General features: G+C 39.2%; 1 protein-coding gene across 8 annotated transcripts in view; it reads right to left on the bottom strand.

The window, feature by feature from the left end:
• herc2 (HECT and RLD domain containing E3 ubiquitin protein ligase 2) overlaps positions 1 to 21,720 on the bottom strand; it is a 255,191-nt gene that overhangs the window by 112,677 nt on the left and 120,794 nt on the right. For 5 of the 8 annotated variants that reach the window (XM_041199292.1, XM_041199293.1, XM_041199295.1 and 2 more), the window contains exons 33-45: positions 20,957 to 21,108; positions 19,401 to 19,592; positions 17,611 to 17,679; positions 9,426 to 9,613; positions 8,283 to 8,475; positions 7,551 to 7,733; positions 6,574 to 6,758; positions 4,981 to 5,128; positions 4,667 to 4,863; positions 2,838 to 3,068; positions 2,572 to 2,707; positions 1,770 to 1,913; positions 240 to 382 (exon numbers count right to left, since the gene is read on the bottom strand). In XM_041199292.1, coding sequence (XP_041055226.1) covers positions 240 to 382; positions 1,770 to 1,913; positions 2,572 to 2,707; positions 2,838 to 3,068; positions 4,667 to 4,863; positions 4,981 to 5,128; positions 6,574 to 6,758; positions 7,551 to 7,733; positions 8,283 to 8,475; positions 9,426 to 9,613; positions 17,611 to 17,679; positions 19,401 to 19,592; positions 20,957 to 21,108 — 2,161 coding nt within the window. The remainder of the gene's footprint in view (positions 1 to 239; positions 383 to 1,769; positions 1,914 to 2,571; positions 2,708 to 2,837; positions 3,069 to 4,666; positions 4,864 to 4,980; positions 5,129 to 6,573; positions 6,759 to 7,550; positions 7,734 to 8,282; positions 8,476 to 9,425; positions 9,614 to 17,610; positions 17,680 to 19,400; positions 19,593 to 20,956; positions 21,109 to 21,720) is intronic. The other 3 variants (XM_041199298.1, XM_041199299.1, XM_041199297.1) reach the window with 2 other exon arrangements.

Here is a 21,720-nt window from a genome sequence, read left to right as displayed (position 1 = left end):
AACAGAAGCAAATCAACAACAAAGAAAGATTATCATTAACCAAAATTTGACAAGAATGCTTCAAAGCAAGAGTAATTTACTTGTTAACAAGCATGTATGCAGCACCCTCAACTCACTGGCACTAGGATGCTTGCTAGACAATTTTTCATAAGCTCACTAACCAAGAGTCAAATAAAATTAGAGCACTTTTAAAAATAAATTCAAACTTTTGTTGGTTAGGAAAAACTTAAAGATCAAACCTCAAGCTCCTGCCTATCAAATACAGCTTTCACTGGTGACGGCTGGGTAGCTGCACTCAGCAGCTGCTGGAGTAGGATCAAGGGGGGTTGTGGTCCCTCAGGTGAAAAGTCAGCAGCGTCTGGAGAGGAAACTGGTGCATCCTCTAAAAGGAAGAGGTAAAATAATGGTATTAAAATAAGCAGTAATAAGACTATTAAGTTCAAGGAAATATGCATCACATAATCTAACACTGCTTATTTAGGTTGGAACCTAGGAAACCCGCTTTCATAAGCGTGGTTCTGGCACTTAAACTATTGAATACAGTCTCTTATCTCAACAACACTATTCAGCTGCGGGGGTTAGAGAACCAGATTTAGTGTTGTAAATGTCAGGACCTTGTTTTAGGAACCCAGTCTCCTAGGATCTGACTTAAAACGAGCACTGGAATAATAACATTGACTGTCAAAAACGTGCCAGTGTTGAAATATAAACAGAAGTAAATCCCTTACGATGCATCAAAAATTTCAAAAATACTTTGGGATTTAGAATGAAGTTTTTAGCAGCTCTCATTTTACACAAAGGCAAACGCTTACTTGGAAGATGCTGATTCGATCAAACAAGTCCTTAAGCTTCAAGAATTAGGTTAAATGATTGTTCCTACAATAATAAAACCCAGTCACTAGGCTTTGATTTAGTCTGTACTTTAAAAGCAAGTGGAAATTGTCACGAGTATTTCTACATTACATTTTGTCTATGCAACCTCCTGAACTTGTTTTGATCACGAGGAGGTCGGAAAGGAATTTTCCTGAGTATTTTTTCGCTTCTCCCAGGAGGTTAGACAGCAGTAAAAGCAGGGGGAGTGCCTGGTCATGATGCGCCAGGAATCATGAGTGTGAGGCAGGCTTGATGGACCAGTTGGTCTTTTCCTTCCCATTAATTCTATTTGTTTTTGCCTTGTCAAAATCATAACAGCTTTGAAGCACTTAAATTGAGTTAGCTCAATACTACTTGTAAATTAGCTGGGTTTCAAAAACTTGTAAGGAAAGGAGATAGAAAGGGAAAGGAAATGAGTTTGCATTTATACAGCACCTTTCACATTCATGGAACATTCAAACTATTAAATACTGTTGAAGTGTCATTGCTGCTATCATATGGGCAATTCCAACACAGCAAGGTCCCATAAACCGCAATCAGCTCAATACCAGATGAACTATTTTCAGTTGATATCGACTGAGAGATTAATGTTGGACAGGGCCCTTGAAGAACTTCCCTTGCCTTCTAAGTGCTAGAGGATCTTTTCCATTTATCATCACATCATCTCAACCAAATGACAGCAGCTTTCAGTGCAACGCTGAAATGTCAAGTTACATGAAGAAGTCTCTGAAGCAGGGCTAAAACCTACGACATTCTGAGTGAGGTGAGAGTACTATCACTAGACAATGCCACCACTTGAGGGGTTAGATTTGACAAAGCTTTCAAATTAATCTGAATACTCGGACAAGACAGATTATTTTGCAGTGCGAGATAAAGGGTAATTTGCTGGCTCATACCAGTGGAAAGAGGTCCTGTTTCAAATACAGCCGGCTGCGAAAGAATTTGTCTCAATTTATCCTGATGCATGAGCAAGGCTCGTGCTGCCTTCAGTATGTACAATCTCAGCTGCTGACATCTTAGCAAATATAAATCCACTTGCTCTGAATGGAGAAAGAAGGAAAATTTGCATTAACACTAAATTCCGAAAACCATTTCAGAACAAAAGCTCTCACCCTTGGGGCAACAGAATTACATTTAAAAAAAAATGAAAGAAAGCAAATTTTATCATGAAAAAGCACATCCAAAATAATACAGGGAGGTATGAAAAAAGCTTATTTCACCTAAAAATGCATAGTTACATGATGAATAAGGATTTAATACGTCACCCACTCAGGTCTTGTGCAGTATGGGGAGAAATTCTAACAAGATTCAAATTTCAGTAAGGTTAGGGAAGAACATTTGGGTCCTAAGTGCACCAGGGTGTTGCTATATAATGAATTCAGTAGTGTTTCAGAAGAAATTGTAACTAAAACTAATACACGATGTCAATTCAATGTACAGTTCACCTTTTTAATTACCAGTTGCACTCATGGCCCAAGTTAAGAATTAAGACAGCTTACAGAACAGCCAAAATTAAACTACCGAACTATGTTAATGGAAATCACTGCATTATACATTGTCAAGCAGCTGGCGCATAACTTTTCTAACCTACCTCATTTATAGTCCAGCTTCCAGGTGGATTTCCTGAGTAATAAAGATTGGAAAAAAATGTCTACTCTACTAGTTCAAAACAAATGCTCAAGTTAATATTTTAATTACCTGTGAGACTCTGACAGGATTTCTTCACCCTGTGCTTTTCAAGCTTGCTCCCTGCTAGATTCACTAATTGAGCCCAGACTGATAGCATTAGGTCAGCAAATGGCAAGTTATTAACACTGAAGGCAGTCACTGGGAGCTGAAAGAAAAAAGACAAAATCATTTTATTATCACATTTAGATTATGGACTGACCAATTAGGCAAAAATATGGCTGGTCTGCTGATGGGTTTGGGCTAGGAGGAGAGCATGGCAGCCACATACCACCTACCGGTTGTAACTGACTCAAAGGACAAACTCTGTATGTTCGCATGTCATGGAACTGCACTGTAATTTTTCCCTTAGGGGTAATACGAGCCACAGTTCCCTCTCCAAGCTCTTCATGTATCACCTGACCACCCAGCCTCAGGCGTCCATCTACTCCACCAATCACAGCCAATACTGCCATCAATCCACTAATCTCTGGGTTCTCCGAATCAGGGAAACAATCTTCCAAGACTGTCTGGAAAGATGCAAAAGGGAGAAGAAAAGATTTCAGGCACACAAAAATAACTGAGATAAAAACAAAAAACTGCGGATGCTGGAAATCCAAAACAAAAACAGAATTACCTGGAAAAACTCAGCAGGTCTGGCAGCATATGCTGCCAGACCTGCTGATTTTTTCCAGGTAATTCTGTTTTTGTTTTACACAAAAATAACTTACTGTCTTACATAAGAGTTCATCCAAACAATCTCATAATCTGTGATCATGGCCCCCTTTCCCAAGGGTAAACAATAGTTTAGTGTGGACAAACAAGCAAGTGCAAGTTCAAACATTTGTATTCTGTTAGTCCCAGCCAGGTAACCAGTGGAAGCAATACCTAGATTCAGAGCCCTCAATATAAAGGCAGGGTTAATAAAGTAGAGAAATAATGAAACAAAAGAGGCTTCACATATCTTACAAAATAGCAACTACCTAGCATCTCTGTGGCACTCATGCACAGAAAGATGTTTCAAAGAACTTTACATTGGGGAACAATCCGACATGGGGTTCCAAGGAGAAATCTGAGCAGTATTGTAAGATTCCACATTTGATTTAATATGAGGGTGATGCTACATAGACGCTCATGGTGCCACAGCACAGTGACAAACTTAAGTCAGAAATGTGGAACATTTTGACCCTGCTTAAAATGATGCGACATATAATTACCCCAAAACATCAAGGCAAAAGCAGCAGAGCCATAAAATCTCTTACTGCTGAGATAAAAGCTCTGGAATCAACTACCTTCCATCAGAGAATACAAACTTTGAAAAAAAATTAAATTTAAAAATTAAATACTACTATTTTAAATAAAATGAATCATCTGATAAGAAGGGGTATCTATGCAGTTTCAAATTTAGTTCATACTTTTAGCTGCAGGAATGGCTTTGAGCTTATCCGAATTCCAAAGGAATCGAGGATTAAATGGCAAGAATAATCCTGTGTGCTTTAAAAAGCAGGTAAAGCTTTTACTGGTAAAAGTACCAAGTTAATGTTTTGACCATGACAATTTTTAAAAATTTTGTTCCTGGATTCATGTAAGAATTAACAATCCCATGGCACTTTTCAAAGAGAAGCAGTGTTGTCCCAGTGCTAACGTTCTTCTACAAACCTAGGCTAGCAAAAACACAAACTTTATAATTATAGGTTGGTTCTGCTGTGCAGAAAATTTACTTTGCAAGTTCCAAAATATGCAAGAAAGCCCTACATGACCCAAAGTCTTTCCTCACAGCAAGCTGACAGGAATTGCAAATTGTGCATGAACATGGCGGACTAGGTAAGAAAACATAAGGATGACTTAATATAGGCTGCATGAGAACTGCACAACAGAGCAGGGAGGAGGAGGGGGGGTATTATTTTCTCATTCTATGTCTCTTTAGTTGCTGATTTCACCTGGTCTGAATAAGAATTATGATCATAACTCTTATTCTTAAGAGGTTAACATTTTTAAAGCTGTACTTCTACATTTATTGATGGTACAGGGCATAAAATCAACTCTGCATCCTAGGTAACTATAAGCACAGAACAAGCACAAAGGTGAAAAAGAAATTCAGTGTAAAGAAACACAATATTCTACTTACTGCCTCTGGTGCTTTATCTGTCATGATTTCACTGATGCAATTAAGCTGAGAATTAATGTATTCATTGATAAGTCCATTCCACTGATTCAGAGAGTGAAGTGTTCGCAACAGTGCAACTATTTCCTCTGCCAGTGTACTGCTGTGGGTGGCAGTCAGAGAAGCTTGAGGTCTAGTTTTTCTTCTTCTCAACATTCCATCTGTGAAAACACAACCAGAAGCTGCTTTAACCACACATCTATTTTAAAACATTTTATATATATATACTTTTCAATTAATAAAAGGAAAATATGTGCCAGTCATAAAAGGAAGCTCACCTCTCAAGAGTGGAAGGTCAGATGAGCAGGTGCTCAGAAGACTACCCAAAAAAACAAACAGCTTTTCAACAAGGAACTTCATGTCTTTCGATCGCTCATCTCTGTCCCAGGAAGGAAGGACTGCTTGCAACAAGCGCAGAGCTAAGATCTAACACAAATAGAATAGCAAACATTCATGTTGACAAAAAAGTACAATACCAACATGAACCCTATCAACCTGTGTGATCTGAAAGATAATTCAAACTATTTTCTCCTCTCCCTTCTAATTAGACAGTAAATTGGATACAATCTTTTCCCAAATTCCATACTTCTCCAATAATCTCATACGTGGTACCTTGTCAATTCCATTTTATTCTTTCATGGGTTGTGAGCGTGGCTGGCAATGCCAGCATTTGTTGTCCATCCCTAATTGTCCTCGAGAAGGTGGTGGTGAGCCACCTTCTTAAACCACTGCAATCCATCTGGTAGGTAGACACACAGTGCTGTTAGGAAGGGGTTTTCAGGATTTTGACCCAGTGACGGTGGAAGAATGGCATATAGGTCCAATTCAGGATGATGTATGGCTTGGAGGGGAATTTGCAGTTGGTGGTGCTTCTGTGAATCTGTGGCCCTTGATCTTCTATGTGGCAAAGGGCGCAGGTTTAGAAGGTGCTGTTGATGGAAGTTTGGCGAGTTGCTGTCGTGCATATTGTATATGGTACACACTGCTGCCCCTGGGCGGCAGTGATGGAGGGAGGGAATGTTTCAGGTGGTGAATGGGGTGCCAATCAAGTGGGCTGCTTTGTTCTGGATGCCATCAAGCTTCTCGAGTGCTGTTGGTATTGTTCTTAAAGTCCTTGCAAAACACATGCATTGTATTTTCCCTATCCAGCAGAGCTGTCATTTGCTCCCTTGATAGCCTAGTGAATAAAGATTCTTGACATAACACAAGGCCATATCGTTACTGCTGCAACATTTGATCCCAGTCAGAGCAGTTGAAGCTTTACAATGGCTTTCTATTCTACTGAGTTGAGGGGAAAGGAAAATAACTAGCCAAAAGCTAGTGATTGCTGCCAGAAAATGTATGTATGAGCATCAGGTGACCACAGAATTGGGCTTAAGTAAACTGCCCTCCATGATCACATACATTAATGGCACTCTGTCTCGACTCAATGTGAAGATCACCCATTTGGACAGGGTACCAGAGGGTTGCAGGGCAATTGCAGGCCCCGGAAAAAGTCAACACTTTCAGAGATGAGTAAATGAATTGAGGAAATGAACATGGTTCTTTCAAGTCAGAAGTTTTCCCCTAAAATTAGTAAATCAAAAAAATATATACCCAAATATTTATATGTTGAATTCTTCCTGAACCCAAGACATCTCCAAATGGAAAAAATGAAAATGTTCCATTTGCCAATGTTAATTGTCACTATGTTGAGCACAGATACAGAAGTGACGAATTTGGCAGGGTGTGTGTGTTTTTTTGGGGGGGGGGGGGGGGGGGGGTGCTGCGCAGAACGCACTTCAGACAAATACCATGTTATTTTAATAGTGTCATAAGTACATTTGGCCCTTGGCTTCTTGGAAAAGGAGTTGCGCAATAGAAATTCTCACCTGTCGCTGCAGAGACACAGCAGTGAATGATTGCTGTCCTTCAACAATCCTAGTTAGAAGGCTGATCCACTGAGATGAACTCAGGGTACCACACATTCGAGGAGTAAGTGCTATACTTCTAATGAAACCCAGTGTACACCAGCTCCTGTGCTGTTCTCTGGATACTACTTTATTTACTGAAGAAGCTAGAAACAACCACAATGTGAAAATGTTAACCTCTCCAAATAACGTGAAGACATTTTCTGTTCCTGCAGTAGATCAAACTTGAGAAGTAAAGCATGCCATCCAGTTTAACAAAAGAGACTAGGAATAAAAGCAACCACTTCCACGTTTCATTGCTGTCATCTACACATTTTGTTTAAAAATCAGTGTCCATGTAGTTTCCTACTTCAAATAAGTCAATGTTTTGAGAAGCAAAACTTTTATTTTGCATAGTATAATTACACTTTTAATAAGCCTGATGCATCAGGATTCGTACCTATTGTAAAGGGGAACGGTCTTAACACTGGCGTCGGGGAGGGGAGGCTCTTTACTATTTTAATTAATGGTCTAGAAGGTGTTGGAGGCACGAACTGCAAATCTGCATACGGCCTTTGAGGACTGGGTCCAGTTGATTCTTGACTGCTTCAGGTGAATCTTGATCCGTTGGGGTATTATGCAGGTGACAGGCAAATGATGTTTGATTTAGAATATCCACATAGACCCAAAATTTAAAGCAAATTTGCACACCACCTTCTGTGAGACTCTACCTGGATTCTTTTCAGCAGCTCCCACAGCAATGAAGCTGGAGTCAGGAGCTAAAAAATGAGAAAACAAACCTGCCGTTCTACACTTCAATATATCATAAAAAGAAAGCTAAACTACCAGCAATTCAGAACATGATTGTTTTCACACCTTACTAATGATATTACAAAAGTAATTGCACTCCAGAACACTGTCACTGGCTAAAGATCGTGAAAGTTCTTATAGTTCGGTACCTGTTTTATCTGATGCCCCACTCTCTACTAGCATCCGCAAAAGCCCACAGAGAGTTTTGGTAGCTTCATTCTGGACTAGGTCTGAGTGAATGCCAGCAGAAAGTGACAAGGTTTGTAGAAGGTTAACTGTCCCCATCAACAGCATCACAGTTGGGTGAGTGTTCTTTTCGACGGGTTCTGCATCTGTGCACAAAACAGCATCACAAGAATTAGATTCATTAGTTTTCTAAATGCAAGTATCCTTTCTTTCTAACCCTTGCAAAATGTGAAGAAAACCCCAGTGTACTGACTATTAAAGAACACGCAGAATTAGTCCTAAATGGTAGAGTTGTTTTCATTGTGAGACAGTGCAGAAAAGCTGAAAGACAAATTTTCATTAAACTACTACAATAACACACTGATAATAGAGTGTAACAAACTGCTTTGATGCCATTCAACTGAATTTTCGTTTCCTCCATTAGCACAAAGGATTTCCTTATTATACAATATGCTGAAATGGAACTCTGGATAAATCAAAATGCTAAATATTCTTCAAAAATATTGCAGCAAGCACATGCAAACCAAACACTCTCAGATTACCTCAAACGAGATTAGTTTGAAAAACAGCTCATCCTGTAGTTATCATGCTCACTACATTTTTCCCTCCAAAAAAAAACCAAGCCTGTGTTTGTTTTTCTGAACACTTCCACTGAAATTAAGTGTCAATGATTCGTCGGGTATTTTATTACTCACCAGAATCGTCCTCGGTGTCAGAGTCCTCTGTAGCTGGCTGTGCAGCAGGTGGTGGTTCAGCTAATTTCAGATCATACTTTCCTTCTTTTCCCATTCTATAGGAGTTGGTGCTCCCAGTGTCCCACTGAACCCTGATCCAGCCATCATCCCCCAGTTCTCCAATTACACGACCTAATCCCGGAGGCGGCCCATCCTGAAGAGGAATTTGTAGATAAAAACAACAGTTAAAAGTCCAAAAACTAAACAGAATACTCATGTTACAGCAACAGTTCCATAGCCAGTCAAATGCATTTATAACAGTTTAAATTACTTTTTTCTCATATTTAAATTTTAAAAGTTGGCAGCTGAAAGTTTTCTTTAGGGCAAAAATGATCAAATCGAGGTGCTTAGGGTTACAAAGGAATGGGACTGAGTAGTTAAAAACATACCACTGGCAATAGTTGAGAGGTCTAGGAAGAAGGAATACAAAATACCCCAAAAAAGATAACTAAGTTTTTTTTATTCCAACCTCAGAGGAATATTCTTCATTCCAATTGTATGACCAAACCACATACCCGCCCAAACTGCCCATTCCCCACATCAGCCATTGGCATAGTCTCTCTTAGTCAGGTAGCCAATTCTTTACTGAATGTGAGGTACGCTGCATTCTAGGCAGAGTTCTGCTGAACTTTATGAACAAGTGCAAATGTCATTAAAACATAGGAAAAATTTATAAAATGCTCAGGAGCTTTATCCAACTAAATTTTTAAACACTTTTTTGAAAATCTAAACTATACTCCATGAGGTGTGAAGCCCAAGTATTGTAAGAAGACCACCCAGCTATGTTTCAGTCATATTGGGACTTAGCACCTCAATTAAATAGTAACTTTTGAATCATTGGACAAAAAAAGTTTACACCAAGGCATAAATGATAGTAGAAGTGCACACAGAAGTAAATTAACTGCATAGCATGCAATCATTTAAAACAATACCCGCATACGCACACAACATGCACAGTGGACCGGTAGCTGAACCAGGAATAGTCATGCCTCAATTGCTCCTCCCCAGCTCCTTCCTGCTGAAAGGAATAGGCCAAAACAGACAAATTCCACCCTAGGCATTCCTAATAGTTTTAGGATAGACTACTGTAGTTTGCCTCAGTACCTGATCACCCCATTTCCAGTCTACACCTCTCATCACCCTAGTGCCAATTTTCATCATTGCCGCTAGCTCTGGACCAGAGACAGGCAGTGGAACTGGTGTGGTTTCCTTTCTCGACTCCTCTAAAACAGTGGCTGAGGCTCCATGAAGAGATGCACCAATATCATCCTCACCACTATCAGAAGCAGGGCCTAAAGAAAAAGTGGTTGTAATGTCAGGTTTAAAACTGTTTCGATGCAGAGTAACATTATCAAATTTTCCAGGAGGCAAAAAATCACATCTCATCAAGTTCTAAAAAATACTTCAATTAAAAACTGATAATATTGGACTTCAATATGGTCTGCACTGTTCTTTAAGTATCCTTTATTTGCCTTATACAAATGATTAACCGCAGACCATGAGGGAGCACAGATGCCATTTCTTTAAAAGTACTTGTTTTCTTGTAGCTGTCTTAAGGGCCCCTCTGGGCTCTGATGTATTTCAAGGCATTTTGGTATTCCCACATTCGATCTTTGCCAAGGTAGCTGCAGGTGCTCAGGTGAAAACTCCAAGCAAACCAGGTCAGTGAAAGACTAACAAAGCCAATGCAAAGATAGAGAGGGATGTTTGTATGTAAACATTGAATATCCAAAAATTAAGGAAAAACAAATCCATAGCAATTCCAAAAAACATATTATGCCTAAGTTAATCAAGAAATAAAGGTGGGTACTTTCATAGGAACAGGAGTAGGTCACACAGCTCTCAAATCTGCTCTGCCATTCAGTGAGATCATGGCTATCTGGATCTTAACTCCATTAACCCGCCTTCGTTCAATATTGCTTACTAACCTCACCTAACAAAAATCCATCAATATCAGTTTTGAAATTTTCAACTGACCAAGCCTCAATGGCTTTTTGGAGGAGAGCTTTCCATGTTTCCACTACCTTTTCCTAAATGATAAGCTAAACGACATTGTATGGCATTGAATCTCACAGGAATAGAAAAGTCAATGCTGAACTAGTCATGGCAGTGGTGGCGTACCACAGCTGGCCTCAATTAGTTTTGCTTATCAGAAAGTCGTTGAAACTAATATAAAATGCAGCTGTGGACAGTGGGAGTGCCATGGCAAGCTGAGAACCAAAATGGAGTCCTGATGTCTTTCTTCTGACCCAGCACAAACTCTGTTCTCTAACCACTGATTCCATCTTTCATCCTGATCATTGTCAAAGGTTGAAGAGGGCAATTTGTAAATTTAGTGTTCTATTTGACAGAGATGAGCTTGCAAGCACAGATATGCTCCATAGCCAAGAACTCCAACATCCACCTCTGTAAGATCACCTGTCTCCAACCCTACCTCAGCTCAACTGTTGCTGGAACCCTCATCCATACCATTAGACCTGACTATTCTAATGCTCCTCTGGCCAGCCTCGGTAAAGTTGAACTCATCCAAATGTCTACTCTCCACATCCTAACTGGCACCAGATTTCGTCCATCCATTGCCTCTGTCCTGTTCCAACAATGCCTTGATTTTAAAATTCTCATCCTTGTTTTCAAATCCTTTCACAGCCTCACTCCTCCATATCTCTGCAACCTCCTCCAACCACAGAAACCTCCAAGATCTCTGCACTCCTTCAATCGTAATCACGCCACCATTGGTATCTGTGCCTTCAACTGCTTGGGTTCGAGCTCTGGAAACCCTCCGTAAGCCTCTCCTGCTCTCTCTCCTCCTTTAAGATGCTCTTTACATGGCTTGCTGTTAAATTTTGTTTGATAATGCTCCTGTGAAGCGACTTAAGAGAATTACTGCATTAAAGACACTATATAAATGCAAGTTGTTGTTCTGGTTACTAGTCAGCACATAATAGCCCAAAAACTGGCTACACATTATCTGAACTGATGTTCTTGCATTTTAGAAGCCTACAGGACTCTAGAATTTCACCTAGAATGCATGGGTAACCAAACAACAAGATTTTCTTGCTGCAGCACTTTATAGCCATTCAATTATTTAAAAAACCTGTACTGTGTCATACATGGTTAATTTTCTAAAGTGTAAGTGAACAGCACAGGTGGATTTGGTGGCTTATGCTATTACCTGGAAACTAGGTGCACAGGGTTTGAAATTGGCCACCAACATGTGGGGAACTTCCAACATGGAAGTTCACTAATTGAAGAATTTAACATAGTAAATTAAATCAAAGTTGGAGATCCAGTACCAAAATGAATGTGATGAGGAAGTACACAGAAGAAAGACAAATTTTCAAAAGCACCAGTTCCTAACCTGAGAGCTAAACGTGAAAAGGGTCATGCATACAAGTTTGAAACAGCACTGTTTGAAATACCAACTGTGCATTGCTCTGACAATGGGAAGAGTGGGGGGCAGCCCTATCCATGGGAATTCAAAGCAGTCTATCACTCAGCTACAAGGAAACAAGTCTTGAAAAAAAATCAGTGCTCAGTGAATCAATGGCCTATTCATTTCCAGAAGGAGACTAAACAAATGACTAAAAAAAACATGGATTGCCTTGTGCTAGAAAAATATACTAATTTCTTTAAACAACGACCTTTGTTTAGGATCTAGTGTTCAATTGGCAATGGAAAAGAGAATACTTTGTATGCACTGCTTGATGGCATTTTTTTGTCTGTAGTGGCAAAAACAAAAAGTGCCCTCAGCACGGTTTAAAGGCCAGCTGCTGAGCTCCTTTACATCATGGCCTGTTTAAAAAGGGATGTACCAACAGTGTCCTATTCAATGGAAATAAGAAAATTAGAGTTAAATTCTTATTCCCTTTCAATCTACCAAGGCCAGCATTTGGAAATGATGAATTGCAAAAGTGGTTTCTGAAGGCATCAGAGGAAGCTGGTTTGAAAGAACTGCAGTGCAAGTGAGTCAACATCATCAAAAGAGCCCTTCAAAGACAATGCCTTTCCTACAATGCATGAAAGTTTAGCTCTCTTTAACAATCATGATAACTTCTCTAAATAGGTTCTTCTCACATTGTCAGCACTATTAATTTATTTAAAATAAACATATTTTAATTAACAACAGAAAATAAAACTCAATAAACCTTTCATAGATAATCATACTGATGCCCTGGCATTGATCAAAACTTGGCTCACAATAAGTGACACAATTTCCCACATCAAAGTCTCTCAGCCAGGTTATACTTTCCACCTCTTGTCCTGCCCAATCCATTGCAGTAGCAGCATGTTCTTCATTTCCAACTCACATCTTGGCAATTCCCTACTTCCACAGCACCTAATCGTCTTCCACCCTTTTCTCCTTTAAAATCATGTACCGCTCCCACGCTCTCTCCAAGATATTCTACCACCTTTCTTCCCACTGCCTATCAAGGGACTCTATACCCAAGCCATCTTCAATCTTCACCTCAGCGATGCCACCTTCCCTCTTCAAAATTTACCACCCTCCTAAAGCTCTCCATGCATTTCTCTGACCTCTAATTATGGCTAATTATTACCTTATCCTCCCTAACACTGTAGATCAATCACTGACAAGGTTATTCAGACCACTTCCTCATCTCCTTTCAGGAAAAGACCTCCCAATATACCCTTCATTTACCATAATACCTCTGATTTTACTGAGTTGCTCAACCATTACTTCACCTCTACTTTTGACACTCTCATCTCTCAGCAAAACCTTCACTGTTTCCCATCCCTGTCATTCCCCCAGTAAGGCCACAGCTTTGCTCCTTGAGAAAAGTTGGCATATAACTGGCTTAGTCATTTCATTGCCAGCTCGGCTTCACCATACCCAGTTCTAATAAGCCACATAAGAAACAGGGGCAGGAGTAGGCCATTCGGCCTTTTGAATCTGCTCCACCATGCAGTGAGATCATAGCTGATCATCTACTTCAACAGCATTTTCCTGCATTAGTCCCGTATGCCTCGATGTTTTTAATGTGTAGAAATTTATCAGCCTCAGTCATGAACATATTCAACAACTGAGCCTCCACAGCCCTCTGGGGCAGAGAATTCCAAAAGCTCACCACCCTCTGTGAAGAAATTCCTCCTCATCTGATTCCTAAATGACCTGCCTTTATTCTCAGACTGGTTCTAGATCCCACAGCCAGGAAAAACATCCTTCCTGCATCTACTCTGTCGAGCCCTGTAAGAATTTTATATGTTTGAATGAGATCGCCTCGCTTTCTTCCAAACTCCAGAGAATAAAGGTCCAGTCATCTCAATCTCTCCTCATAGGACAATCCCACCAACCCAGGAATCAGCCTGGTGAACCTTTATTGCACTCCCTCAATGGCAGGTTTATATCTTTCCTTAGGTAAGGAGACCAAAACTGCACACAATACTCCTGGTGTGCTCTCACCAAGGCTCTATATAATTGCAGTACAACATCTATACTCAAATCCTCTTGTAATAAAGGCCAACATTTGCCTTCTAATGGCCCCACCGGTCCTCTGCAAAAGCCACTGACTACTCTAGGATTATGCTTTTGGCAAAGATAACCCCAGGGCTATTTTCTCTATTACCAAATGCTTCCTGAATCTTCTTTTGTCATCAAAGCCTTTAGTGTAGCTCCCTTCATTGTTTCCATCCAAAGTCCTCTTCACACTCCAAATCTGAACCACCAGGTCTCCCTCTTTCCACCCTTTCTTCCAAGTTCCTGCTGCCCATGCTGTCCTTACCTGGTCTGGCCTACATGTGACTCCAGACTCACAGCAATGTGGCTGACTCTTAAATGCCCTTTGAATAAGGGCAATTAGGGATGGGCAATAAATGCGGACCTAACCAGGGATGCCTACATCCCATGAATGAATAAAAAAAAAAACTTACTTGCTGTCCCCTCAACGTTATTCCATTAAATTCCTGATTATCCATCTTCCCTTCCGGGGTCCCATGTTAGTTGTAAAAGATTTCCTCTCTTCAAACATTGTCCCTCTTCTTTTCAAAACCATTATCACCAGACGTCTATTCAAAAGTAAAATATTCCTTCATCTCCACTGACTTTCCATCAGAAGCCACACCTCAAGCCATCCTGCCATCTCCTGCATCCTTCTAAACTGTCACTTTCCAGCTCTGCTCCATCAGCTGACTCTTAAATTCCACGATTCAATTTCCGACCCTTGCAATACAGTCCTAACCAAATTCATAAATAACATCTGTGACCATAACCAGGGTACCATATCCCTCCTCTCCCTTTTTCCAGTCTTCAACATGGTACACCACACTATTCTCCTCCAACTTCCCTCCTCTTAATCAGGTCCATGTGACTGTGGGGCTGCCTAGACTTGATTCCGTTTTAACCCACACAAGAAAAATTCCAGCAATGGTTTCTCCCTTCACCCATCACCTATTTCAACCATTCTACTGATTATGTTGTCAACTGCTTGGCAGATACTCAATCCCCTCCATTGGGAAAACTCAAGCCATTAACTTTGGTCTTCATCACAAACTCTGCTCCCCTGCCACTGACTCTATTGTCCCCTCAGCTTTGTCACACTGCACTAGATTTTATGCCACGTGGGGGTCCTGCTTAATCCAGAGATGAGTTTCTACTCCATAGCCTCTCTGGAACAACGATCACTTTCTTTCACCTCTATTATCAGCAGATCTGCAAAGAAAATCCTCATACATATATTTTTTGAACCTACCAGCCTTCTGATGCTCTCGACAACTACCTATCCTCCTGCCAAAAACTGTGCAGCTTATATCCTAGTCCACACCATGTATCATGTGCCATTAACTCCCATCCTACTCCCCATCAGTGGAGTGGCAGGAAAAGAAATCGCTGCTGGAGATGCTCTGGCTACATTTGGTAATACTACATAATAGTGCATCTAAGCAAATGCAGTCCCACTGATCTGGAGAAAGGAGGAGGGGTGTAACTGGAAGACAGTATGGTACACTATGTAAAAGTGCAACTTAAGGGAATCAGTACAGAAGATGAGCCAATTTAACTACGTAGGTAGGAGGGGTGAGTTGGCTAAAATAGATTAAGAAATTAGATTAAAGGGTATGATGTTAAGTAGGCAATGGTAGACATTTAAAGAATTAATTCATAATTCTCAATGAACAGAGATTCCCTTAAGGAATAAAACAACACTGGAAAAGTGGTCCAACTATGGCAAACAAGAGCAGTTAAAGGTAGTATAAGATTAAAGGAAGGGGCTTATAATGTTGCCAAAAAAAAAATGGTATGCTGGAGGACTGGAATGGTTTTAAAATTCGGCAAAACATCACCAAGAAACTTATAAAGAGAAAATGGGAAATGAGAGTAAACTAACGAGAGACATAAAAAGATTGTAAAAGCTTCTACAGATGTACAAAAAAGGGATTAGTGAGAATAAATGTGGGCTCCTTAGAGGCAGAGACAGGAGAAATTATAATGGGAAATAAGGAAATGGCAGATGCTAAATGAATACTTTGTGTCTGCCTTCATGTTACAAGACACAGAAAATATTCTGGAAGGAGTGGGGAACTAATCAAAATGAGGAACTTAAGGATATTAGTTTTAGTAAAAAAAATTCATACTGGAGAAATTAATGGGGCTAACAGTGACAAAATTCCCTCAACCCGATGGCCTAATCCTACAGTTTTAAAAGAGGCTGGGACAGAATAGTGGATGCATTGGTTTTGATCCTTATCCAATTCCCGAGATTATTGAATGGTCCCCACGGATTGGAAGGTTGAAAAAGTAATTCCATTGTTCAAGAAAGCAGGGAGAGAGAAAACAGAACACTATAGGCCAGTTGGCCTGAACCAGTGTTAGTCGGTCTGAATCAGTATTAGCGAAAATGCTCTAAACTATTATTAGGGTAATGATAAAAGGGTATTTAGGAAATCATAGCAGGATTTGGCAGTCCCAACCCAAGTTTATGAAAGGAACATCATGTTTGATAAATCTGAGTTTTTTTAAGGTTGTAACTAATAAGATGGAAATAGTATATTTGGATTTTCAAAAAACATCCGAAAACGTGCTGCACAAGCGATTAGCACAAAATTAGTGCTCATGGGATTTAGGATTGGTTAATGGACAGAAAACAGAATAGGAATAAATAGGATATTTTCAGGTTGGGGGGGCAGTTCTGTGGGGTACTGCAAAGATTGATGCTGGGGCCTCAGCCAGTTACAATCATTATCAATGACTTGGATGAAGGGACCAAGTATAATGTATCCAAATTTGTTGATGATAAAGTTAGGTGGCAAAGTAAACTGAGGTGAATGCAAAGAGGCTGCAAAAAGACTAAGACAGATTGTGAGCAGGTAAGAATGTGGCATTTGGATAAAATGTCGAAACATGTGAGATGGTAGGAAAATAGAAAAGCAGAATTTTTTTTAAATGCTGATCAACTGGGAAATCTTAGAATTTAGAGGGTGTCCCTTCATAGAAAGTTAACATGTAGATACGGCAAGCAATTTGGAAAGAAAATGGAATGTTAGTCTTTATTACAAAAAGTTTGGAATTAAGCATAAAGAAATCTTGCTGCACTTATATAGGGACATGGTGAAACCACACCTGGAGTACTGATAACTTTTGGTCTCCTTAAATAAGGAAAGGTTTACTTGCTTTAGAAGGAATACAAGGTTCACCAGGCAGATAACTGGGATGAGGAGATTATCCAAGGAGGAGATTAAGTAGACTAGGCCTATAATCTTGGAGTTTAGAAGTATAAGAGGTGATCTAACATACATAAAATTCTTAAGGGGTTTGATAAGAAGGTGTTCCCCCTGGCTGGGGAGTCTATAACTAGGGATTACAGTCTCTGAATAATGGATCAGCCATTTAGGACTGAGGTGAGAAAGGAACTTCTTCACTCTATAGGTTCTTTGGTAATTTTCTGCTCCAGAGAATAGTGGATGCTAATTTGTTGAGTACACTCAAATATGAGATTGACAGATCTTTGGATACTAAAGGAATCAAGAGGTACGGGGATAGTGTGGGAAGGTGCAGCTGAAGTAGATCAGCCATGATCATATTGAATGGCAGAGTAGGCTTGAAGGGCCAAGTGGCATACTCCTTTTCCTACTTCTTTAGGTTATATTCTTAGCTAACAGTTCTGGAGGTAAAAAAAATACATTTCAAAAGTGCCAGTTGTATCACTCTGTTCCAAGATCAGTGACAAGATGTGTTTAAATGCAAAAATAAATGTTAAAAATTGCATATAAGTACGGAAACAGAAAGCACCGCACATCTTTTTATCCAAATGTTTCCATAATTCCTAAGGTGCACACTTACCGCATGCGCACAACACAGCCCCACCTTTAAATCTGTTTCTTTCCAATTTTGATATGGACGGTCCTGTTCCTGAAAGTACAAATCGCTTCTTTGAATTATAAACTGGTATTGAGGTCGTTTTTGGATGGCATCATTTATTATTCCTGGTACTTTTATATATATATAGCAAGGGAAAGCGATGCTAATCGTAAGAGAATCGTTAACCCCGACAATCACTGCATACTAGAAAAAAAACTATTGGTATAAAATGTATAGCATTCAGATATAGTTACGGACGAACAACTGGCTGCTTTAGAATTTCAATAAAGCCAGAAGAAAGCGAATTACTCAGAAAATTTTCTGAAAAACCAGGAAACAAATTTTAAACTTTTAAGGGGTTACAATAATGTTTACAAGGGTCTCAGTATCATTTTTAAAAAACTGCAGCTCATTAGAGCAAGTAAAGTAAGCCTGCTTATAAGTTACGAGAGAACAAGTTAATTTTCACAAATATTGATTCCTTTTATGTAAAGGATCATCATCTGTTCCCAATGTAGGTCACACAGCAAAACAAAACAAAATTCTAGTAAAACCGGTTTAATTTTCAGAACAATGGAGCCCACTTTTTGTCCAAATTGTCAGAAGGAAAGAAAAAGATATTATATAGGTTAAGGCAAAAGAGCTCAAATGCATGCCTGGAATCATAATTTTAAAAGAGAGAAAACTGCACAGTGAGATTGTATATTTATAACCCCACTTAGGTCTTTGCCCACTTCTCCCACCATTGCCTGTTCAAGTTCCACAAGTCAGGTTTCCACCTTGTCCAGAGCACAAAGTTCACCCTTATCAAAGTCACCAAGGAGATAGATTGTCACCATGTCACACTATCCTTCATCTAATTCTTGGACTTCTCCACAGCGACAAACTAATCCTCCTCTATGGTTCAACCCATGACATTTGCCTCATTTGGCTCCATCCCAAACTGTAACACTGCCAGTAAATCCCCCTACAATCACTCCATCCACACTCATGGCTTTTTTTAAAAATTGTGTGGGACCTAAAGATTCCATCCTTGGCTTCATTTGTTTCCATGTCTATAAGCTGCTGATGCTCCTAATGCCACCATCAACAGTTAGCTGACTAACGACTAACCAGTAGCTATCCACATGGAGATGGGTCAGATGTTGGGGTTGGGGTTGGGGTTGAGGGGTGGGGGGTGTTGGAGGTGGGTGGTTGAAACAGAGAAGGGGTAGATTGGTTCTCCATAAAGATGAAAGCGGCTCTAAGGTGACATGACAGAGATTGTCGGAGAAAGTTCGAAACTCTTTTGATGACAAAAGTAGTAATGAAAAACAGATTATAAATGTTTCTGAAAAAACTAAAGATGCAGAGCACAATAGTTGATGCACAGTTGATTGAAAATGGGTGGTATGGGGGCATAGGGGAGGGAAGGGATCATCTGATTAAGGTGCAAATTTCTTTTGGGTACAAACTTTCCATATGCTATTCCTTTGTGAGGTACCTGTAACATCCACTTTGAATTTAGAAATTAACTGAAGAGAGAACTTTAAATTACTAAATTTCAAACAGTAATAAAATCTGACCAACTACTTTAATTGCCCTATTCCAACTGTCCCAAGGATAAAATTTTACAAGTTGCATGCCATTAAGTTCAAACACAAGCCAACATTGTTCATTTACATGACTCAGAAGGATGGAGAAAATGAAAGAAGATTATTTTAGTGAGACCAAAATTGAATAAAGCTTCTTGAATCAGAGATTTCATACTGGAGCATTTACTTTACACTGACCTATTAGTCGCAGAACTGTTTGAGTCAATGCAAGCAAACCAGAGTTTAACAGAAGGCTGAGACTGTTGGCTCCATGCTGAAGCGTCAGCATGTTTATCATGATGAGTAGGAAGCGAGCTTGTGGAATGGTACCAAGGCTTGGTGCTGAAGGGTTCTCATTGGTTACGGTTTGCAGAGGGATAGATTGCATGCCTAAGAAGATAAGTTTGTAATTAGCAACATTCTGATCCAGACATTTGCAATTAATAATTCTTCTGCATATCAAATGAATCCTCTATCTATCAAAATGGTCAAGTGTCTAAAATATATTGAAAGTAATTAATATTCCTGAAATAACGGTGTAAAGGTGGTGCTACCCTGTATTTGTAACATTTACTATGTGTCAGTCAGCTTTTGCAATAGCTTATTATAACAAATTGGTCATTATTTTCTTTGTTGTCAAGGATTCCATAAACTGTTGCTTTGTTGTTGACTCCTTGTCTGCAAATTGTGTTAGTTCTGGGAAATGTAACATTTTACATTTTGAATTTACAGATAAAACATCATGAAACAGAGATAGTGCGCAGTATGTCTCATTACAATCTATGAATTGGGCAGTTTTGCCAATGACTCCAACCAGATGCACCAAAATTCAGACTTGTGAACATAAATGGCTTATGCCTATGAGCCCTTCCCTACCTACATAACTGTCACTATTTCCGACTTAGAAATATGGAAACTTCTCACTAACATTTAAAATTTTTGTGCCCTGCAGCACTTATTTTGAGTTTTTTGCCATCCTAATTTGTCTCCGTCCATCGTTCACAAAACCAATGGCTGCAGCTGTATTCTTAACAATAATGATGTTTGTATAACATTTTTCAAGAGATATCTTTAAAGTACGGTACATATCATTTCTTCTCTCCCCTTTCACTTTCGTTCTTTTATCTCTCAATCCTTTCCTGATGCATTAACAATCCTACATTTACACAAACTTACCAAAAGCTTTTTGAATTACGAATTCCTATGTCTAAAATTATAAAAGAAACTGTCTGCATTAATTTGTGATGTGCCATTACATCCTATGGCCATGCACTGCCACAAATCCAATGCCAGGAAGGTGTAATTATGACATTATGACAAGTCTGCAAAGACATTTTCCATTGGAGATACAGACAAGGAACTTGGAATATATTTTAAAAATGACTTTTAAAATGGGGACAATTATACCCGTGTCTCTTGGCCCAATTATTCTTGACTCACATGACCCATAGACAACTTGGCCTTGAATCAATGAATGCAACTCCAGAAGACTGATATGCTATAAATATAAAAAATTCAATTGCATCTTTTTTTAAACTTAAGTGTTCCCCTTGCATCCAAATTTTATTAACTTCCAATATCACTGCATCATTGTAAACAGGTTTGCTATTCTGAAAATTGATTGTGTTAGGAAATATAGACAGTTTAAGCATGTTATATTTGCATTTATAGGTGTTAGGGACGAGTCTTAGCTTAAAATTTAACTTTGATTTGTATTTCTCTATTTGTGTGTTAAAAGAATAAAACTTTCTTACCTAGTTCATTAAATCTGCCTTGTGCATCCAACAGCATAGTGCGAATGTTCTGAATAGCCCAGGCATAAAGCTTTCCAAAAGTTACTTCAAGTAGCATACGGTTAAATGGTGGTATGAGATCCACATCTCTTAGGCAGTCTGAAACAGGTTCACTAAACAGAAAATTTCTATTTTAATATGAAGTCAAGACATGAATAAAATGAGTCAATGAAAAAATGTAGTATTTAAAATTTCACTGATCAGAGGACATATATATAAAACAAAATCAATGAACTGGATTTTGCAGTCAGAGGCAAAGCAACGATATTCACTACTGACTGAAGTAGAAGCTGAAACAGCACAAACTTTAAAAAAAAAACATCGAAATGTGGAGTTTCTTACCATAATGGAGAAATACGACATTCAGAATGTCATATTTTCAGGGCCAGTTAAAAGCCCAGTTACATCTCATTCAACAAGGTGCAATTTTGTCAAGGATTTTTACAGCGAGGCTAAAAGTGTAAGACTTGAAGTTCTTGCCAGTTCAATGATTTCTAATTAATTGCATTCTGCAGGGACCTCAACAGCACACCCTCTTGAGAAACGTAGAATCACTGACAGCAACTTCTGGATTTCCAAACTTAACTAGACATGTATGGTTCCAGAAATTGCTGTTAGTTTCAGAGAAATAATGACATGAATGTCAACAGTTGCGCCATCATTAGTAGCCCAAAATCCAGGCCATTAACTCAGCTTACATTTCGGTAATAAATTTCCTTTCAAAA

This window comes from Carcharodon carcharias, chromosome 11 (genome assembly GCF_017639515.1).
Source record: "Carcharodon carcharias isolate sCarCar2 chromosome 11, sCarCar2.pri, whole genome shotgun sequence".
NCBI lineage: Eukaryota > Metazoa > Chordata > Chondrichthyes > Lamniformes > Lamnidae > Carcharodon > Carcharodon carcharias.
The sequence above is the reverse complement of the archived record's forward strand: the minus strand, read 5'-3'. Positions and strand labels throughout refer to the sequence as shown.